This window comes from Ranitomeya variabilis, chromosome 6 (genome assembly GCF_051348905.1).
Source record: "Ranitomeya variabilis isolate aRanVar5 chromosome 6, aRanVar5.hap1, whole genome shotgun sequence".
NCBI lineage: Eukaryota > Metazoa > Chordata > Amphibia > Anura > Dendrobatidae > Ranitomeya > Ranitomeya variabilis.
This window is the reverse complement of record NC_135237.1, coordinates 138,271,545-138,292,712: the sequence shown is the minus strand read 5'-3', so window position 1 is coordinate 138,292,712 and position 21,168 is coordinate 138,271,545. Positions and strand designations below refer to the sequence as shown.

The 21,168-nt window shown below is 41.4% G+C and overlaps 1 protein-coding gene across 2 annotated transcripts in view; it reads left to right on the top strand.

Moving 5' to 3' along the window:
- LOC143782010 (intraflagellar transport protein 70A) overlaps window positions 1–21,168 on the top strand; it is an 80,394-nt gene that overhangs the window by 40,669 nt on the left and 18,557 nt on the right. For both annotated transcript variants that reach the window (XM_077269052.1, XM_077269051.1), the window contains exons 6-14: window positions 193–297; window positions 1,107–1,235; window positions 3,686–3,735; window positions 10,464–10,616; window positions 11,791–11,856; window positions 12,188–12,241; window positions 13,911–13,976; window positions 17,743–17,819; window positions 19,098–19,308. In XM_077269052.1, the coding sequence (XP_077125167.1) occupies window positions 193–297; window positions 1,107–1,235; window positions 3,686–3,735; window positions 10,464–10,616; window positions 11,791–11,856; window positions 12,188–12,241; window positions 13,911–13,976; window positions 17,743–17,819; window positions 19,098–19,308 (911 nt within the window). The remainder of the gene's footprint in view (window positions 1–192; window positions 298–1,106; window positions 1,236–3,685; window positions 3,736–10,463; window positions 10,617–11,790; window positions 11,857–12,187; window positions 12,242–13,910; window positions 13,977–17,742; window positions 17,820–19,097; window positions 19,309–21,168) is intronic.

The following is a 21,168-nucleotide window of genomic DNA, read 5'->3' as shown; positions in this document are numbered from 1 at the left end:
CAGCCATAATCATATCATCACATGTAGTTACAGTATTTTCTTTATTGATGGAAATATTATAACAGTAATTAATTATCTTCATTTGGCCAAGAATATTTTCTAGTAGATAAAGTAAATAAACACTTGTGTACTTTTATTTGCTTTATATACTGTATTTGACATGGTGATTTATTTCTCTTTTTGTTTGCACAGACTTGTCCTACAGCATTGCCTTATGTTACTACAGCATGAAGCAATACGTGCCTGCTTTAAAGTACATTTCCGATATTATAGAACATGGAATTCGAGAGCATCCAGGTAGGTTACAGTTAAGGATCTCTAGGAAGTATGTACAATACAGCATACGTTAGTTATAATGTGAACATGCATCTATCTGGTGTTCCTGTGTATGAAGGAAGGGCCGATGTCAGCTGGGAGGCAATGGTGGTGAGCGATGTACTAGTGGGCGATGTACTAGTGGGCCATGTACTAGTGGGCCATGTACTAGTGGGCCATGTACTAGTGGGCCATGTACTAGTGGGCGATGTACTAGTGAGCGATGTACTAGTGAGCGATGTACTAGTGAGCGATGTACTAGTGGGCCATGTACTAGTGGGCGATGTACTAGTGGGCCATGTACTAGTGGGCCATGTACTAGTGGGCCATGTACTAGTGGGCGATGTACTAGTGAGCGATGTACTAGTGGGCCATGTACTAGTGAGCGATGTACTAGTGAGCGATGTACTAGTGGGCCATGTACTAGTGGGCCATGTACTTGTGGGAGATGTACTAGTGGGCCAAGTACTAGTGGGCCATGTACTAGTGAGCGATGTACTAGTGGGCCATGTACTAGTGGGCCATGTACTAGTGGGCCATGTACTAGTGAGCGATGTACTAGTGGGCCATGTACTAGTGAGCGATGTACTAGTGAGCGATGTACTAGTGGGCCATGTACTAGTGGGCCATGTACTAGTGGGCCATGTACTAGTGGGCCATGTACTAGTGGCTTGTAAGTCTGTGTTATCAGCATTTCAGTCAAGTTCAAGGAGTTGTTATCATCATGTAAGAGTCCGATGAGGCAGCGTGAGCGACACACTCATTCTTTATTTCTGTGTATCGCCCCCCAGAGCTTGGCGTTGGCATGACAACTGAAGGAATTGATGTCCGCAGCGTGGGTAACACTTTAGTACTGCATGAAACAGCGCTGATTGAAGCTTTTAACCTAAAGGCCGCCATTGAGTATCAGTTGAAAAATTGTAAGTTCATCTCTGTATTCAGTTTAAGTACCTCATATGGGGGCTAATATTCCTGAAAGATGTTCTTAAAGGGGTTGTCCGGTCCAAATTGATAAGTTTTCAGTCACTCTGCGTGACTGCAGACTTATGAATCCCCCCATCGCACGCACTTGTGCTCTGCGGGGATTCGCCGATTTCTGACCCAGGCTCGGAGGGTATGTATTAGTTATATATACTCCCAGCCAGAGCCCTTCTAGTGGGTGTGGCCTAGCTCCATACACTTATATTGTCTGGTGATGCGGCCGTCCAGTGGGCGTGGCCTCGCTCCATACCCTTATATTGTCTGTTAATGCAGCCGTCCAGTGGGCGTGGCCTCGCTCCATACACTTATATTGTCTGGTGAAGCGGCCGTCCAGTGGGTGTGGCCGACTAAAGGGGCGCTGCCTTGCTCCATACAAATGTATGGAAACGTATAACATCGATATGGACAGGGTAACCCCTTTTATCCATTTTTACACCCTGACTTAAAGGGGTATTAGCTATGTTGCTTACCCCATGAGTAGGGCATTGCAGTAGCTTAGGTATTCATGGTTATTATTACTCATAATGATAGTTAGTTGTAAGTGGTAGTAACCATGGATACCTAAAGTACTGTAATGTCCTGCACATGGGGTAAGTGACATAGCTTATCAGGAGGACTATACTTAATAATTTCTAATTAGATTCTAATATTATTATTATTACACCTACTGCATATTGGGATAGGATCTTGGAGATGTACCTGTACCGCACAGTCATGATGCTGATCACGCTCCACATGGTGAAGATGCCGACTGTGTTATACAGCCGATGCGTCAGAGGTTGAGGGTGGGGAGCAAACAACACCCGTTGCCGTGGAGACCTAATATCAGAACTTTGTATTATATGCCCTGAATTCTTTCTGGCCTTGTATAGGTGTTCATTACACTAGTTTTGTCCCATAAAGCTTGCATGACAACCATTATAGGGATGGGTCTATCGATCCAGTTATTGAGTAATAAGCATTTTCTGTGTCATACATGATTAGGATTTAGCGTTCCTATAAATGTTCCTATCAGATCGTGTAAATGGATTCTTACTCATGAGCTGAGCAGTACGTAGTGATTACTTACTGTACGTCTTACCCATATCCAGGATGTAACAGCGATGTTTTCTATGTATCCGTTTGTGAAGGATGACACCAGAGAGATCACGTAGAATCCCTCCGCTGCCACCACATGTGACGAACCTGCACCTTGCCTCCCGCCGGACGTCACTATTACGTCACGTGGCTGTGTTCTCCTCACTTGCACCAATGTGGCCTTCCGCAGCCCCTGGGGACACATACGGTCAGCTTGGCGCAGTTTTACACACACATCCCTTTTCCACACGGGTCCGTGGAGGCACAGGGAGTGAGAGGATGTGGCCCTCACAGTCACTGAGGTGACATCACACTCGCTCACAACTCTGACAGGTTGAGATGCCCCTTTCACTCTCACCAGTGAGGACCAAAGATATAAGCAGAAGAAATGTCAGTTACCAGCTGATGTTCGATGATGGATGCCCAGGGCCACAAGGGGGCATGGGATGCCAGCTGGCTCCTAGATCCTTCACAGCACATCACTCGATGCGGCCCCCACTGACGAACAGGACCACATGCATCACAGAGGGAGCGACCACATAGCCTTACACTAGCCCTTATCCCCTTTAGGTCACTCCCCTCGTGCCTTCTGGGCTGAACCTAAATTACCTCCCCTTGCCCCTGGCAGCTAAAAACTCCAAAACCTAAGATGAGCCATAATTCTTTAATAGACGGTCCTAGGGAGGCAGTTTTGGCGCCATTAGATCAGGCCGAGCTCCTGCTACGCATTAAGACCAAACACAGCTTTGCTATCTGGTTTCTGCTGGCTGTTCTATGTATCTCCATACCCCTGGGTGCTAGAACGGGTTGAGACCCAGCCGAGCGTTCCCCATGTTCAGGGTTTCTCGGAAACATACATGATATTGGCTAGGACATAAGGTAACGCCATAACTCCTTATGGAATCATAACTCACTCAACAAAGCAGTTTAGACCTCATGGTGTCCACATGGCAAGCCTTTGTTCTGCTGTGAGCTGACTCAAGGTGTGAGATCAGTCGCTCCTAGCCTTTGAGGCTTGACCCCCCCTGCTGAGCTCCCTGCACACTGAAGGGGGGTTTATAATTCCATGCCACATAGGATATATTTGATTGGCATGAAATTGTATCGCCAATATTCTTCACACCATTATGTATAAAAGAGGGTTACAAACATCTTTCCCTTGAGGTTGCCATTATCAGAGCTCAGGGACTGTTGTAGCAGAACCAGGTCGGTCACATATGATCTCAGTGTGTAGCCTAATATGATACATATATGAACTAGAATACGGCGGTAAATGTTTCCTCACTGTGTGCTGTCACACTTGTCCTTGCAGATGAAGCAGCTCAAGAAGCTCTGACAGACATGCCTCCACGATCAGAAGAGGTAAGTTGTGGTCATTCTGTCCCAATGCTTGCCACAGAAGCTTGTCAAGGGAGTGGTTCATATATTAATTATATATTGATGATTGATACAGTAATAATTCCCTAAAGGATGATTAAGACTTTACCAGTTGTAATCTTACAATTTAAGGTTCTTGATCCTTAACCCCTTGGAGACGCAGCTATTTCTTGCTTTTTTTCACTTTTGTATTTTCCTCCTCGCTCTTCAAGATCCACAACTTTTTTTTATTTTGCTAGTTGTTTTGGGTTATTTTTGCAGGACCAGCTGTAGTTTTCAAGTGAACTAATCATTTGCCATATCTACTAAAAATGGGGGAAAAAATCCAAATGAGATATAATTGATATATAAACAATAACATAAAAATTATTCCCTTTGTACGTTAAGTTTTGTTTTACGACTTTCACTTTGAGGTAAAGATGAAGTACCAAATGTGAATATTAGTCTACACCATGTCTTGTTGCCTGGGGTGGATGCTCCACTGTGGGTGGCAGTTTGGCTTTGCAACATCAACTCGCTGCCGACCTAGACACGACCTAGACATGCTACTTTGACTGACAGTGCGCTTGTCATATGCTACTGTGACTGACAGTGCGCTTGTCATATGTTACTGTGACTGACAGTGCGCTTGTCATATGCTACTGTTATTGACAGTGCGCTTGTTCTATAGTCTGCATGGTCATCTTTCTCTCTTGAAAGAGAGAGAGATAGAGAGAGAGATGACCATGTAGACTATAGAACAAGCGCACTGTCGGTCACAGTAGCATGTCCAGGTCAGCAGCGAGATGATGTTGCTAAGCCAAAATGCCACCCAAGGTGGAGCATCCACCCCAGGCAGCAAGGAAGTCAGAAGGCTGGAGAGAGGTGCCCTCCTGAAGACATGGTGTAGACTAATATTCACATTTGGGACTTCATCTTTACCTCAAAGTGAACGTCGTAAAACAAAACTTACATACAATGGGAATATTTTTTATTTTATTTACATAGAGAGAGATGACCATGTAAACTATAGGACAAGCGCACTGTCAGTATGTATATATAGCAATAACAGTGTCTTTGAACAAGGGCACCACACAGCAGCTCATCGGGAAAGTGAGAACTACCCATCGGTTGGGGCCAGGGCTTGTAGTTTTACAGGGAGAGGGAGGTGAGCAGTACTATAAAGCTTCTCTACAGAAATTAATGGGCTGAGATCTCAACCTTGAATGTAGCTATTGCACATACTCAGCCACTGCTCCTAGACAGCAGCGGTGACTGGTCCCTTTGGCAACGAGCTATAAGCAGTGAGAGACAATTGCAAACATTCTTATTTTCATACTGCCGAACTCACTATACCAATTTCCTAACATGAGAATATTAATTTAACTACTTTAAAAAAAATGTTGGCTTCGTTCTCGATATTCTGGGAGCCACACATTTATTTTTCAGTCAGTAGTATTAGGGCTTAATTTTTGCAGGAGTTTTAACATTGGCAACATTTTGGGGTCAATACAACTTTCTAATCCCTTTTTATTCCATGTTTTTCGTGGAGTCTATAAATGACCAAACTCTGCTATTCTGCCATTTTGAATATACACTCACCGGCCACTTTATTAGGTACACCTGTCCAACTTCTTGTTAACACTTAATTTCTAATCAGCCAATCACATGGCGGCAACTCAGTGCATTTAGGCATGTAGACATGGTCAAGACAATCTCCTGCAGTTCAAACCGAGCATCAGTATGGGGAAGAAAGGTGATTTGAGTGCCTTTGAATGTGGCATGGTTGTTGGTGCCAGAAGGGCTGGTCTGAGTATTTCAGAAACTGCTGATCTACTGGGATTTTCACGCACAACCATCTCTAGGGTTTACAGAGAATGGTCCGAAAAAGAAAAAAAATCCAGTGAGCGGCAGTTCTGTGGGCGGAAATGCCTTGTTGATGCCAGAGGTCAGAGGAGAATGGGCAGACTGGTTCGAGCTGATAGAAAGGCAACAGTGACTCAAATCGCCACCCGTTACAACCAAGGTAGGCCTAAGAGCATCTCTGAACGCACAGTGCGTCGAACTTTGAGGCAGATGGGCTACAGCAGCAGAAGACCACACTGTGTACCACTCCTTTCAGCTAAGAACAGGAAACTGAGGCTACAATTTGTACAAGCTCATCGAAATTGGACAGTAGAAGATTGGAAAAACGTTGCTTGGTCTGATGAGTCTCGATTTCTGCTGCGACATTCGGATGGTAGGGTCAGAATTTGGCGTAAACAACATGAAAGCATGGATCCATCCTGCCTTGTATGGAGCATCTTTGGGATGTGCAGCCGACAAATCTGCGGCAACTGTGTGATGCCATCATGTCAATATGGACCAAAATCTCTGAGGAATGCTTCCAGCACCTTGTTGAATCTATGCCACGAAGAATTGAGGCAGTTCTGAAGGCAAAAGGGGGTCCAACCCGTTACTAGCATGGTGTACCTAATAAAGTGGCCGGTGAGTGTATATATACACTGTGTTCCAAATTATTATGCAAATAATATTTCGTCATATTTTCTCTAAATTACCTATCTGAATTGCGGTCATTGTTATTTTCCAGTCATCTACTATTCTAGTATAATTGCAATGTTTTGGAAAAAACTGCCTATGAAAACAGAATCTTTTTAAAAAAAATAAACACTCAAAATACATGTTCCAAATTATTATGCACAGCAGAGTTTTCAACCTTTTTTTTTTATTTTGAACAAAAAAATGGTCAATTGTGAAGTTATAAGCATTATCAGCTTATTACAAAATGAAATCAAACAGTTTTCAATTGAAAACTTTATTCTAGGTGATGTTACATTTGCACATAGGACCCCTTGTTCAAAAGAAGCTTCTGAACTCTCTCATCCATTGAATTTGTCAGTTTTTGGATGGTTTCTGCTTCAATTGCTTTGCATGTGGACAGAATCCCCTCCCAGAGCTGTTGCTTAGATGTGAACTGCCTCCTGCCATCATAGACACTCCTTTTGATGATGCTCCAGAGGTTCTCAATGGGGTTGAGGTCAGGGGAAGATGGTGGCCACACCATAAGTTTGTCCACTTTTATGCCCATAGCAGCCAGAGATGCAGATGTGTTTTTTGCAGCATGAGACGGTGCATTATCATGCATGAAAATTATCTTTCTGCGGAAAGAACGGTTCTTCCTCTTGAACCATGGCAGGAAGTGTTGTTTTAGAAACTCCACATAGATTATGGAGTTCATCTTTACCCCTTCAGGGATCATAAAGGGGCCGACAATCTCTCTCCCCATGATTCCAGCCCAAAACATTACTCCACCTCCTCCTTGTTGGTGCCTTAGCCGTGTTTTCATGGGGTGTCCATCCTCCACTCCATTCATCTGGACCATTGAGCGTTGCACGGCACTCATCGGTGAACAAAACAGTTTGGAAGGCAATCTTCATGTATCGTTTGGCCCACTGGAGCGGTTTCTGCTTGTTGCAGTGGATAGAGGTGGTCGACAGGATGGCTTACGCACAGCTGCAAACCTCTGAAGGACCCTGCATCTTGTTGTTCTGGGGACGTTGGAGGCACCAGCAGCTTCAAAAACTTGTCTGCTGCTATGACAAGGCATTTTTGCAGCTGCTCTTTTAACCTTACGCAATTGTCTGTTGGAAAGAGTCCTCAATTTTTCCTTATCAGCACGCACACATGTGTGCTGGGAATCAGCTACATACTTCTTGATTGTGCGATAATCACGATGAAGTGTCTTGGCAATGTTGATTGTAGTCATGCCTTGACCTAAATACTCCACAATTTGTTGCTTCTCAGCAGCCGACACATCCTTTTTCTTTCCCATTTTGGCAAAAAATGTAGGCTGCTTAATAATGTGGAACAGCCTTCTTAAGTAGTCTTGCCTTTATTTGGACACACCTGCCAAACTAATTTACACAGGTATCTGCAATTGCTTTCAGTGATGTAAAGAGCCCTGACACACATCACCATCAATGAGTTTAAATGATAAACAAAAAAATTCTAACCTTATCACTCCTAAACTGTATGTGCATAATAATTTGGAACACAGTGTATATTAGATGGTGGCCCGATTCTAACGCATCAGGTATTCTAGAATATGCATGTCCACGTAGTATATTGCCCAGTGACGTAGTATATTGCCCAGTTACTTAGTATATTGCCCAGTGACGTAGTATATTGCACAGAGCCACGTAGTATATTGCCCAGTTACGTAGTATAATGGCCAGCCACGTAGTATATTGCCTAGTTACGTAGTATATTGCCCAGTTACGTAGTATACAGCACAGAGCTACGTAGTATATTGCCCAGCCACATATGTCACAGGTTAAAAAATAAAAAATAAACTTACTCACCTTCCGAGGGGCCCCTTGTAGTTCTTTCGCCTGTGTGGGGTGCAGGTGGCAGCTTCCGGTCCGAGGGTGTGATGACGACGCGGTCACATGACCGTGACGTCACGGCAGGTCCTTCTCGCGCAGGCGCGCAGGGCCTGCGATGATGTCGCAGTCACATGACCGTGACGTCATGGCAGGTCCTTGTCGCACACCAACCTTAGCACCGGAACCTGCCGCTTGCATGGACCGGTCACCGGAGCGTCGGAAAGGCGGCGGAAGGTGAGTATATAATGATTTGTTATTTTTTTTTATTATTTTTAACATTAGATGTTTTTACTATTGAGGCTGCATAGGCAGCGTCAATAGTAAATACTTGGTCACACAGGGTTAATAGCGGCGGTAACGGAGTGAGTTACCCGCGGCATAACGCGGTCCGTTACCGCCGGCATTAACCCTGTGTGAGCGGTGACCGGAGGGGTGTATGCGGGCGCCGGGCAGTGAGTGCGGGGAGTAAGGAGCGGCCATTTTCTTCCGGACTTAACGCGTCGCTGATTGGTCGTGGCAATGGTCGTGGGCGTTTTGCCACGACCAATCAGCGACTTGGATTCCATGACATAGAGGCCGCGACCAATGAATATCCGTTACAGACAGAATATATATATATATATAATGTATATATTTAATTCGGTGTTTACCATAAGAAATAAATATTTTGGTATTTTTATACTCTGGAGAGTTAAGGTACCGTCACACTAAACGATAGCGCTAGCGATCCGTGACGTTGCAGCGTCCTGGCTAGCGATATCGTTTAGTTTGACACGCAGCAGCGATCAGGATCCTGCTGTGATGTCGCTGGTCGCTGAATAAAGTCCAGAACTTTATTTGGTCGTCCGATCGCTGTGTATCGTTGTGTTTGACACCAAAAGCAACGATACCAGCGATGTTTTACACTGGTAACCAGGGTAAACATCGGGTTACCAAGCGCAGGGCCGCGCTTAGTAACCCGATGTTTACCCTGGTTACCAGCGTAAAAGTAAAAAAAACAAACGGTACATACTCACCCAGCGTCATACCTCCCCCAGCGTCTGCTTCCTGACACTGACTGAGCGCCGGCCCTAAAAAGTGAAAGTGAAAGCACAGCGGTGACGTCACCGCTCTGCTGTTAGGGCCGGAGCTCAGTCAGTGTCAGGAAGCAGAAGCTGGGGGACGCGCAGGTGAGTATGTACTGTTTGTTTTTTTTACTTTTACGCTGGTAACCAGGGTAAACATCGGGTTACTAAGCACGGCCCTGCGCTTAGCAACCCGATGTTTACCCTGGTTACCCGGGGACCTCGGCATCGTTGGTCGCTGGAGAGCGGTCTGTGTGACAGCTCTCCAGCAATCAAACAGCGACGCTGCAGCGATCGGCATCGTTGTCGCTATCGCTGCAGCGTCGCTTAATGTGACGGTACCTTTACAGACAAGACGAATATTCACATTTTTTTACTTAGATATTTTGTTATTTTCCCTTGGGGAAAAGGCAGAGAATTAAACTTTTATATCTTTTTTGGGGAAGAGGGGTTTATATATTTTTACAAAATATTTGTTAACGTTTTTTACATTTTTGCTTAGAGCCTGCAATCTGTAGTATTGCAGTGTGTAGTAAAGGCGACAATCTCCTATGAAGCCCAGCCTGAGGCATAATAGGTTTAATGCATATGTCGGTTTTTGTCCAAGGGCCACATTGTTATATAGAACCAATCCCAAAGGCCACTATGAAAAGGGGGTATTCCCTCCTGCGACAACGATATCGAAATTATATAGCATAAATGTTTGAGAGGTGGAAATTCTACTTCACCGATCCACACTCTTATGGTACTTCACAGAGTTTTTTTTTTACAAGGATTTAGAAATCGATTCTACACCGAAATTCCCATAAAAAGCTTCCAGTTGTTTCTAATGGGAAAAAGCTCCTGTGGTTCACACAGTGTTATTTTTTTAACATTCTTTTGAGGATTTACCACTAAAATCAATAGGAAGCTCTTTTTTTTACATTTTTAGGAAAAATCCTCTTCTAAATCCTCATTAAAAACCCGTGTGAATATACCCTAATGAGGAAAAAGTCACGAACGCACATGGCTTTTGTTAGGGGCCGCAGGTTGCGCACCCCGTCCCCTGGTCTATACTATATGCGTTTATTTGTGGCCATCCAGTGGTTGTGTTGTGAATTGCAGCTCATCAAGGTTTCCCAGAATGTCGTGATATTTTATCACATTTGTTTCTCGAGAAGTTTAAATTAAGAATTAAAAAAGGGTAGCAGTGAACACCTTGTACTATGCTGAAGTAGGAGCTGCATGTCTGGAGGTATTTTATTGCTATTTTTTACTATGTATTTGTTTGATCTGATTTTCACAGGAACTTGACCCCGTCACTCTTCACAATCAAGCACTGATGAACATGGACGCCAAACCCACTGAAGGATTTGAGAAGCTGCAGTTTTTGTTGCAGCAAAATCCTTTTCCACCGGAGACATTTGGAAATCTCTTGCTTTTGTACTGCAAGTATGAGGTAGGGGATCCGAGAAGTTAATATTTCCGTGTCCTTATCGGTACATGCAGGGCATTGTAATAAGGACTTAGTGATTATAATGATGTCACTCCCTCTGACCACAAGTCAGTTTGTCCCTGGTGAGATGGAAGCATAAATTGTTTTCCTGACTTGATTTACAGCTTTGTGTCCCATCAATACTAGATATCAAAAAGATTTAAAAATGGGTAAAACTCCCAAATTTTACTTCTTGACCTGACTTTTGATTTAAAGCGTAATCGTCATTTTAATTTATTTTTTTTCATAAATCAATAATGCAGGTGAAAATAAGAAACGTTGTAAAATATAACATTATAGAAATCAGTTTTTCCCTCCTCCAGGACTGATCAGTCATTCTCAAAGTTCTCAATTCAAGAGTATAATCTGTATTCAGTGAATATTATTGAGATAGGAGATGATTAGTGATGAGCAAACGTACTGGGATAAGGTGTTATCTGAGCATGCTTGCGTGCAACCGAGTGTCTTTGGGGTGCTCGAAAAATATGTTTGAGTCCCCACTGTTTCACAGCCGCAACACATGCAGGGATTGCCTGTTTAGTAGGCAATCTTTGCAGACTCGAACATGTTATTCGAGCACGCCGAAGTCACTCTTATAGGACCTGAGCATGCTCAGATAACACCTTAGCTAAGCACATTCACTCATCAGTAGAGATGACAGTTAGTGCTCATAAAGTTCTATGGAGAACTTGCAGCAGAATGTCTGTGTCGGCCTTTGGCTCCTTCTTTCTCCCCTCTTCATAGAATTTTAAAGATACCAACTGTCATCTCCTATCTCAGTTTAGGCGCAAATCAGTCTTCACCGCCTACAGATTGTGCCCATGGACTGAGGGTGAATGGTCAGTCAAGGAATGAACAGAAATGGATTTATTGCAGAGTTGATTATTTTATTGGAATGAGACGTTGGGCAACTATTACCGCTGATCACCCCTTTAAGGATCGGTGATTCATTGCTGATCTCTGGGGTCTGATCTTTGGTAACTCCACCGATCCCAAGGACAGGGCTCCAAAATCCTCTGACTAGCCATAGAAAAATAATTGTTTCATTCATTTTCCCAAAATTCAACAGTGTAAAGTTATTCTTTCCCGTCATAGTAAGGAACTATTAATTTAGTGTTATGGTTTCTCTTTTTTTTAGTATTTTGATCTTGCAGCAGATGTGCTGGCAGAAAATGCTCATCTTACCTACAAGTTTCTGACTCCAGTAAGTAAATATTGAGGATGAAGAAACTTTTTGTCTATTTGCTGTGTTTCGTAAATTGTATTTACCCAATTTAATAGTAGAAATGGGAATTTTCGAGAACTGTCTATTAACATTAGCTGATGGTGACCTATCTCTGCTAAGAAAAGGATTGGGTACTTAAATTCCGCCCGCCCCGTCCTTCTGTCCCCAAAAATCCTTTTTTGTTGAGGGATAATTGGGAAACCTTCATACACATTCATTGGTCGGTAGTCAAGATTTGTGAGATATAATTATTCTTAGAATAAATGTAAGACATTGCTTCTGAAATCGGTTTATTTCTTATATATTTCAGTATTTGTATGATTTTCTGGATGCCCTGATAACATGCCAAACAGCCCCAGATGAGGTACTGTATGCTTTCCTGCTGTATTATTATACATCACTACCATGCTTCCCTGAATATAAGACCTACTCCGAAAATAAGCCCTAGCATTATTTTACAAGATTTTTGGAGTATGCTTAAAATATAAGATCTACTCCAAAAATAAGCATTAGTGAGGGTGAGCGTTAGGGTGGTACAAAATTGGGCAGTTGCCCAGGGCCCCCACTCAATTAGGGCCCCCCAGTGTTTCTATTCTGAGATGACGACTGCTTAAGGACCTTTTCTGACATCATAGTCATGTGACCACAATATCATCAAAGGTCCTTTAACTGCTTTTATATGTACACGTGTATGTGCAGTGTATATGTCGTGTATGTGTGTGTATATACAGTGGCATGTAAAAGTTTGGGCACCCCTGGTCAAAATTACTGTTATTGTGAACAGTTAAGCAAGTTAAAAAGGAAGTGATCTCGAAAAGGCCAAAACTTAAAGATCGCACATTTCCTTTGTATTTTATGCAAAAAGCATTTTTTTTTTTCATTTTTTACATTTTAAAACTTACAAAAAGGAAACTGGGCCAATGCAAAGGTTTGGGCACCCTGCATGGTTAGTACATAGTAGCACTACCTTCTGCAAGTATCACAGCTTTTAAACGCTTTTTGTAGCCAGCTAACAGTCTTTCAATTCTTGTTGGAGGGATTTTCCTCCATTTTCCCTTAGAAAATTCTTCCAGTTCTGTGAGACTCCTGGGTCGTCTTGCATGCTCTGCTGTTTTGAGGTCTATCGCACCACAATGCGGGGCAAAGCCAGCATATGGGAGTTTTTAGGATAAACCAAATACCAACAAACATTTAACTACCCAATTGAACCATAAATATATATAATCTTTATTAGGTAAAGTACAATAAAAGCATACAATTAAAAACTAGAATAAAGGGGGTATATTTTTTCAGAGACAGAAATGGTAATCAATCATATATACATTTGAAAAAAATACAGTATGTCACAGAACTAGTATTAATATATGTATATTCCAATAAGGAAAATATTAAATATATGTAAAAAAAATATATAAATAAATGGTTCAAATGACCAGACAACTCAACAGATGCTAGAGCTCCACCTAGTGGTTATAAGTGATTATATCATCCTAGTAGAAAATAATAGCCTAAAAAATCTTTAAGATTGGATGCATATATATAAGACAGTCAGTGCACCACATTCATTGAAGACCAATGAATATAAATGTAACTTGAATACTTATTTTTTAGCACTAATAAGCAATAAATATTGTGCAACAGGTGGTACATACCATAACGTTGTGTATTCAATGAAAATACACAGAGCACAAAACGCGCATACTCATGAAAATATAATGCAGTTTAAATACAAAACACAACAACCAGTGCACCATGCTCATGGGAGATAAGGGAAGTATATAGTAGTTAATATAAAGTGCAACAAGTGCTACATGGAGTCTCCCATGGATACTGTGCAGCTGGTGGGAATATAAGGAGTGGGCATCTTAACTAGGTTACAGACTAGGGTATGCGATTATTGCAACCATAGCAAATGTATACAGATTGAAGGCAAATCATTACCTCTGTAGCCTTTTTCGCGCGTTTTGCCATATTGTCTTTCCCAGAAAGGGTGAATTTTGCAGTCTAGTCACAGTCACTATTGTATTTTTTAGGCTTTCTTAAAGCTGGACGAACTGGCCGGGATGCTGACGGAGCAACTGAGAAAGCGAACAAAACAGGTACGCAGTGTAACTCCTTCTCTTTCATTGTGTGTCATACACCAGACATTCATTATGCCTCGTTCATGATCACCTTACAGGGGCCTAATGTTCTGTGTCTGTATCTGCATCTCATGTCCCATAAACAATCTCAGAATGAATGATATATTTCTCCTGGAAATGAACCCCAACATGTTGATGTAAGGGGACCTTCCAATTTGCATCCCTTGCATCATCGGGGGAGTCATTTGGATACTTTTCATCATTTAGTCCTAAAAGAACTTAGATCCTTTCTTCAGACCAATGACACTGAGCCTTCAGATCTCTTAAATGGAATAATCAAATTGTTATCCATAATGCAGATAAAGGGGGAGAACACATCCGCTTACATTACAGAAGCACTTAGGATACTCAATGGCACCAACTGTTATATTAGACTAAAGCCTGACCCTTCCTCACAATATTTTCAACAATGCAATGACTTAATAGGGAATGCAATCAGCCAGAATATTTTGAATAAAAAAAAGAAAATGAGTATTTGTGTATCAAGTATTAACAATTGCCTTATTTTAATTTCCCCCCCAAAATCTGTAAGAGTCTAACCAATCCCCCGGGGCATCCCATCATTTTGGGAATCAAATCAATCATCACGCATTTGTCTCATGATACTGATTTATTTCTCCAGCAATATGTAATTAGACAAGCCTCCCACATTCATGACGTGTATTAAACAAACTTGTACTCCCCCTCCCCCCCAATTTTGCATTTTTTTCCTTAGATGTCAGTTCATTTCAACACATTGAACATCAGTTGGGGGTTGAGGCTGTGAATTATTTTTTGTGTCAAGATGGCTCTATTCTGGATCATCAAAGGAAGTTCATTTTACAGGATATTGAATTTATACTCAATCACAATATTTGTCATTTTGAGGATGTGACATATCGGCAGTTGAGGGTCTGTGCTACCTGTAATATGTGGGTCATACCATTCCGCCTGTTCACATCAGAATGATCCAACATTAGGAATAGGGTAACAAATCACAGCTTGTCTAGACATTTTCTCCATGAACACCAAATAAATCCCGACAGTTTACGGCTATTAATATTCGATCATATTTCTGTAGATCGATTCCAAAAACGTATCATTAGGGAATCATTCTGGATCTTTAAATTATCCACATTGTATCCTGAGGGTCCTAATGAATGCATAGAGAATACACGATAATCTAGTGATAATCATGATTTTATAGTGGTGACATCACTGGTTTTTGTCCATTACACAGGTCTGCAAAAATAATTTATTTCAGGTGCCAAGGTTTTTTTTTATTCATTTTATGGTATTTTGAGAGTGCTGATTTAAAAAATATCATTACACTTGTATGGAACAAGGCCGTGACTGCAGATTTATTGGTTCTGACTGGACATCCCCTTTAACTATTACGGTAAATATCTCAGAAACTAGATCTATTTTGGCAAAATCGGTCATATTCTTAATCAGCACCATAAATAGGAAACCGCACAAATATCATCATCAGCACCAAAATCACTGTATACCAGTGTTATAATTGTATCGATTCATCAATTGTTTTTATTTGATCTGTGTTTCTCCTCAACTTATTGTTTGTTTTTTACCTGAAGCAGACTTTGCATAAGAATACATTGTGTTTGTAAAAATGGGTTAACAAACTCAATTGTACTTGCTATGCTGCTTCCGACCATTACAAAGGTCGTGAGTATCTTCCTGTTTAACTGTACCTGATGAAGGGAATGGACCTACCCAAAACGCGTAATCCTATAATCAAATAAAACCTTTTTACAGCCAACTGTCTCGTCCTTCCTTGTGGTAACGCCCGGGTGATCCCTTGTGTCTCCTGCCTCCTCTTGGCTCTATAAACAAGACTGATCACTTGGCCCGAGCGCTCCTGTGTTCTCTATGAGAAAGCAGATGATTGACATGTTGGTGGGCGGTTTATCTCAGCAAGAACAATGTGATATGAAGTCCCAAATTGGACAGGTGCCATGACATCTCTCTCAACCATCAGTCAGCCAGTGACCCCATACACATTAGACCAGGGATATCAAACTCAAATACACAGAGAGCCAAACATAAAGCTTGGACACAGCCGCTGGTCGCTTTCATATTTATTTTAAAAAAAAGTCTACAGTTGAGGACGTTTTTCCTTATCGTCAAATATAACAAAATTTTTCATATGGAAACGAACTTAAAAGGGTTGTCCCACAAACAAAGTACATTTTAATTAATAGATCTTAGAACAAAATATTGGACTAATCATGCAAGAACAGTAAAAAGTATATGGCCCAATGGCCTAATTTAAATATGTAATAACAAAGAACAAAAAACTTTGTATAATATAGATAATAAAGTATGATGCAAATAAAAGTGCCCCAAACACAGTATTAGGCCTCCACAGTACCCTCCACATGACGGTATGGAAACCTCCTGTACCCTCCCCCTCAATTTCCCCCGCAAGTTATAGTGACCCCATCATAGTATGATTTTTAAACTGTAATCCCCACACAGCCCTTCATACAGTATAATGGCCACAAAAAGTGCTCCATACAGTATAATGGGCCCCACATAATCCTCCATACTGTATAACGGGGCTCTGTATTGCCTTCCTTATAGTATAATTGCCTCACAGTGTTCTCCATACAGTATAATGGCTCCACATAGTGCTCAATATAGTATAATGGCCCCATATAGTGCTCCATACAGTATAATGGACTCACATAGTGCTACATACAGTACAAAGGTCACCAAATAGTGCTCCATACAATATAATGGCATCATATAGTGCTCCTTATAGTATAATGGCCTTACATAGATCTCCATACAGTGTAATGGCACCACATAGTGCTCCATACATTATAATGGCACCACATAGTGCTGCATACAGTATAATGACCCTATATATTGCTCCATACAGTATAATGGCCCCACATAGTGCTCCATAAAGTATAATGGCCCCACATAGTGCTCCATACAGTATAATGGCCCCGCATAGTTCTCCATACAGTATAATGGCCCCACATAGTGCTCCAAACAGTATAATGGCCCCACATTGTGCTCCAAACAGTATAATGGCCTCACATAGTTCTCCATACAGTATAATGGCCCCACATAGTGCTCCAAACAGTATAATGGCCTCACATAGTTCTCCATACAGTATAATGGCCCCACATAGTGCTCTATACAGTATAATGGCCCCGCATAGTTCTCCATACAGTATAATGGCCCCACATAGTGCTCCATACAGTATAATGGCCCCGCATAGTTCTCCATACAGTATAATGGCCCCACATAGTGCTCCATACAGTATAATGGCCCCACATAGTTCTCCATACAGTATAATGGCCCCACATAGTGCTCCAAACAGTATAATGGCCCCGCATAGTTCTCCATACAGTATAATGGCCCCACATAGTGCTCCATACAGTATAATGGCCCCGCATAGTTCTCCATACAGTATAATGGCCCCACATAGTACTTCATACAATACAGTAACCCGTCAGTGCTCCATACAGTATAATGGGTCCCATATAGTGCCCTATACAGTATAATCAGTCAGGGCCTGTAGTTTTAGGGAAGACCACAGGAGCTGATCATTGGTGTGATAATGTACCTGTCTTTCTCATGAGGCGTTAGAGAAAATGGCACAGCACAAATGAAAACTGATGTGGAAATATACAGGTATATGTGTGTGTATTTATTGAGAGATATATATAAAATGTCTTTATTTTTTTTAATATTTACTTACAATATCAAGGTACAAGAAGCGAGACTTAACCGGGATGATGAAGCCGTTAAAAAGGCTGTGAGTGAATATGATGAAGCCCTAGAAAAGTAAGATCATTTCATAACATTGTTACCATAAAGGGGTTTGTACCATGAGGAATTTTACTATCACACGTGATAAAACATATTTAGAAACTGTCACACTATATATATATATATATATATATATATATATATATATATATATAAACCCTTCGCAATGCTCTCAAAGAGCACCATTGTGGTAAGGCTTCAGGGGAGACACATAATGGCACCATAGATTACCAATGACAACATTTCCTATGAATACTTGAATGTTCCTTCGTTATTGGCCCTTCCTACACTTCCATACTACGCCCCCTACAGTCTCCTTCTACCCTGGCAGGAATCTCACAAATACATGGTAGTGCCTTCATGATTCTCCACCCTCCCACGTCAGTAGAATCAATGTGCCGCTAATATGTGTGAGGATCTGGCGGCTCCCTATCACACCCTGTATGCTTGACTACTAGCTAAGGTATCGCTGGTTGGACTAATCTTGCTGCCCAATGTATCCATCTATTGACTTTTCGAGAAATGGGATAGATGAGATAGCAAGTCAAGTCTTGATGTGTTGGCGGAATGAAAAATGGGCAGGCGTAAGGATCTGAGTGACTATGACAAGGGCCAAAATGTGATTACTGGGTCAGATCTTTTCCAAAATGGCAGGTCTTGTATAAAGTTTCCGGAATTGATTAGTACCTACAAAAAATAGCCCAAGAAAGGAGAGCTGGTGACCATGATATCTAGGAAACCTCAATGTGTGACTATATCATGGAGAGTGTTAAGGCTATGTGCACACGTCAGGATTTCTTGCAGAAATTTCCTGAATAAAACCGGACATTTTCTGCAAGAAATCCACATGCGGATTTTTCGCGTTTCTTTGCAGATTTTTCCTGAAGTTCCCAATGCAATAATATAGTGGGAAATCCGCAAAAAATACGCAAAATGACTGAACATGCTGCATTTTTTTCCGCAAAAACATATGCACAAAAATTGTGGAATGCATTATAAATGATGGGATGCATATGTATGCGTTTTTTAAGTGTTTTTATTGCGAAAAAACATGAAAAAAATGTGAAAAATCCGGAACGTGTGAACACAACATAAAGGTGTATAAAAGGCCATATACAAGTCAAGCAACTAGGCTCACCAGTGCGGAATTAAATCATATATGGACACCAGCTGGATGTCTAATCGTTTTGGATGTCATTCAATCCATGTGTCATTTTAATTAATAGAGAAGCTATAACAGGACACTTTTTAATCCATTTTTTCAGCGTTATCTATACTTCGCATTCTTTCTAGGTATATTCCTGTCCTGATGGCCCAGGCAAAAATATACTGGAATCTGGAGAATTACTCGATGGTGGAGAAAATCTTCCGGAAATCGGTGGAGTTTTGCAATGAGCATGATGTATGGAAACTGAATGTGGCCCATGTCTTGTTCATGCAGGAAAATAAATACAAAGAAGCCATCGGCTTTTATGAGCCCATTGTTAAAAAGCATTATGAGAACGTAAGTAGTATTTGTGTCGATACATCTATATCAGTGACCAATGTATTATTTTTCAGCGTGGATAGTTATTGCATTGGATGTTTTGGCATACGAACAATAAATCCCGCTGGCGTCAGACTTAAAGGGGTTGTCCCACAAACAAAGTTCATTTTTATCTACAGATCTTGGAATAATAATTCTTTCCACAATTGGATGTGCTAAACAAAATCTTCCTGTGCTATGATCACACCATGTCCCTGTACGGTCAGACACGGCCATTACACAGTACACAGCAGGGGCACATTTATAAGATTATCTCAGCACAGGAACATTCTATTTAAACACATCCGATTGTGGAAATAATTATTATTCCAAGATCTATTATAATTTAAATGGACTTTGTTCGTGGGAAAGCCCCTTTAATTTAGCAGAGGTAAAAATTGTGGCAGCTGCCATGCTATTCGGGTAGGCTCTAGGTTTTATTCCAACATGAACACAGTGACCTGACAACCGCTCCACCTTCTGACACCCAGTGTACACTCACATACTTCTAGTTCTGTTTCACTGACCCGTTTTGCTAATTGTAGCATCAAATACTATGGTTATAGTAATGTAACCTGTCAAGTCAGAATTCTGATTAGGTATCGTTTCATAGTTTTTAAGGGTGACGGTAGACATAAGTCTATCAAGTTCACGTATAGCGTAGCATCTTGATCCAGATGGAAGGATGGTGAAAACCCCATAAGGCAGGCACTAACTGCCCCATATTAGGGAAAAAATCCTTTCCGACCCGACATACAGCAATCAGACTAGTTCCCTGGATTGATCCGAAAACAGAATCTAGTGCCCTTAACCTTAATATTAGATCATTCAAGAAAGACATCCGGGCCCTCCTAGAACCTTTGTGAGTCAACCATTACAAGATCATGTGGCAGAGACTTCCAGAATGTCACTGCTCTTATAGTAATGTCGTGGGACATGGCCACTTCTGAGATACAAAAATTGATATAATAAATAATTATATATTATCAGAATTCTGGGGGTCCTACAAGGTTTCCTTGAGTCTCAGATCCCATAAGCAGAAATCAGATATATGGTATATATGGAAGATAATTTGCCACCAAAGGTGTCTCTCAGTTACTGTTTCCACTTTATTGAGAACACTTGCACGTTTGGCCGAGCCGAAGCTTGCATGGGTATGGGAAGGTCCAGGAGTAGCTGATGGCTCCCTAGTTATCTAGCGACCACCTTCAACGGGTTCTGTAAAGTCTATGACCACTTTAAATTGGTTTTGTAAAGTGTAGACCACCTGAAAATGTTTTTTTTTTTTTACAGCTATAGCTAAATCTTTTACAAACAGATTGCAATAGTATAGAATAACAAAAGTTGTAATACTCACCTTTGAAATCCTCCATCACTCCCACCAGTCTCAGTGATGAGTTGATGTATTGATAGGTGACTGCTGCTGCCAGTCACTGACTGTAGGGCGACCACTGCTGTCCCTGTTGTTTCCAGTTAATGGTTGCAGTCAGGTCACATATCGCGAAGACACATATCACTGGTGCCAGCTAGCAGAAACTAGTGGTGGTCCAAGAAAGTATCAGCAGCGGATTGGCAACATTTTTATTTTTTATTTTTTTTTTTTAATAATTTCCCAGACCTCACGCTATATGCTCCATACAAATATACAGTAATGGTCGAAAGTGTTGGCACCCTTGAAATTGTTCCAGAAAATGAAGTATTTCTCCCAGAAAATTACAATTACACATGGTTTGTTATTCACGTGTTTATTTAATTTGCGTGTATTGAAACAGCACAAAAAAACAGAGAAAAAAAAGTCAAATTGGACATAATTTCACACAAAACCCCCAAAATGGGCCT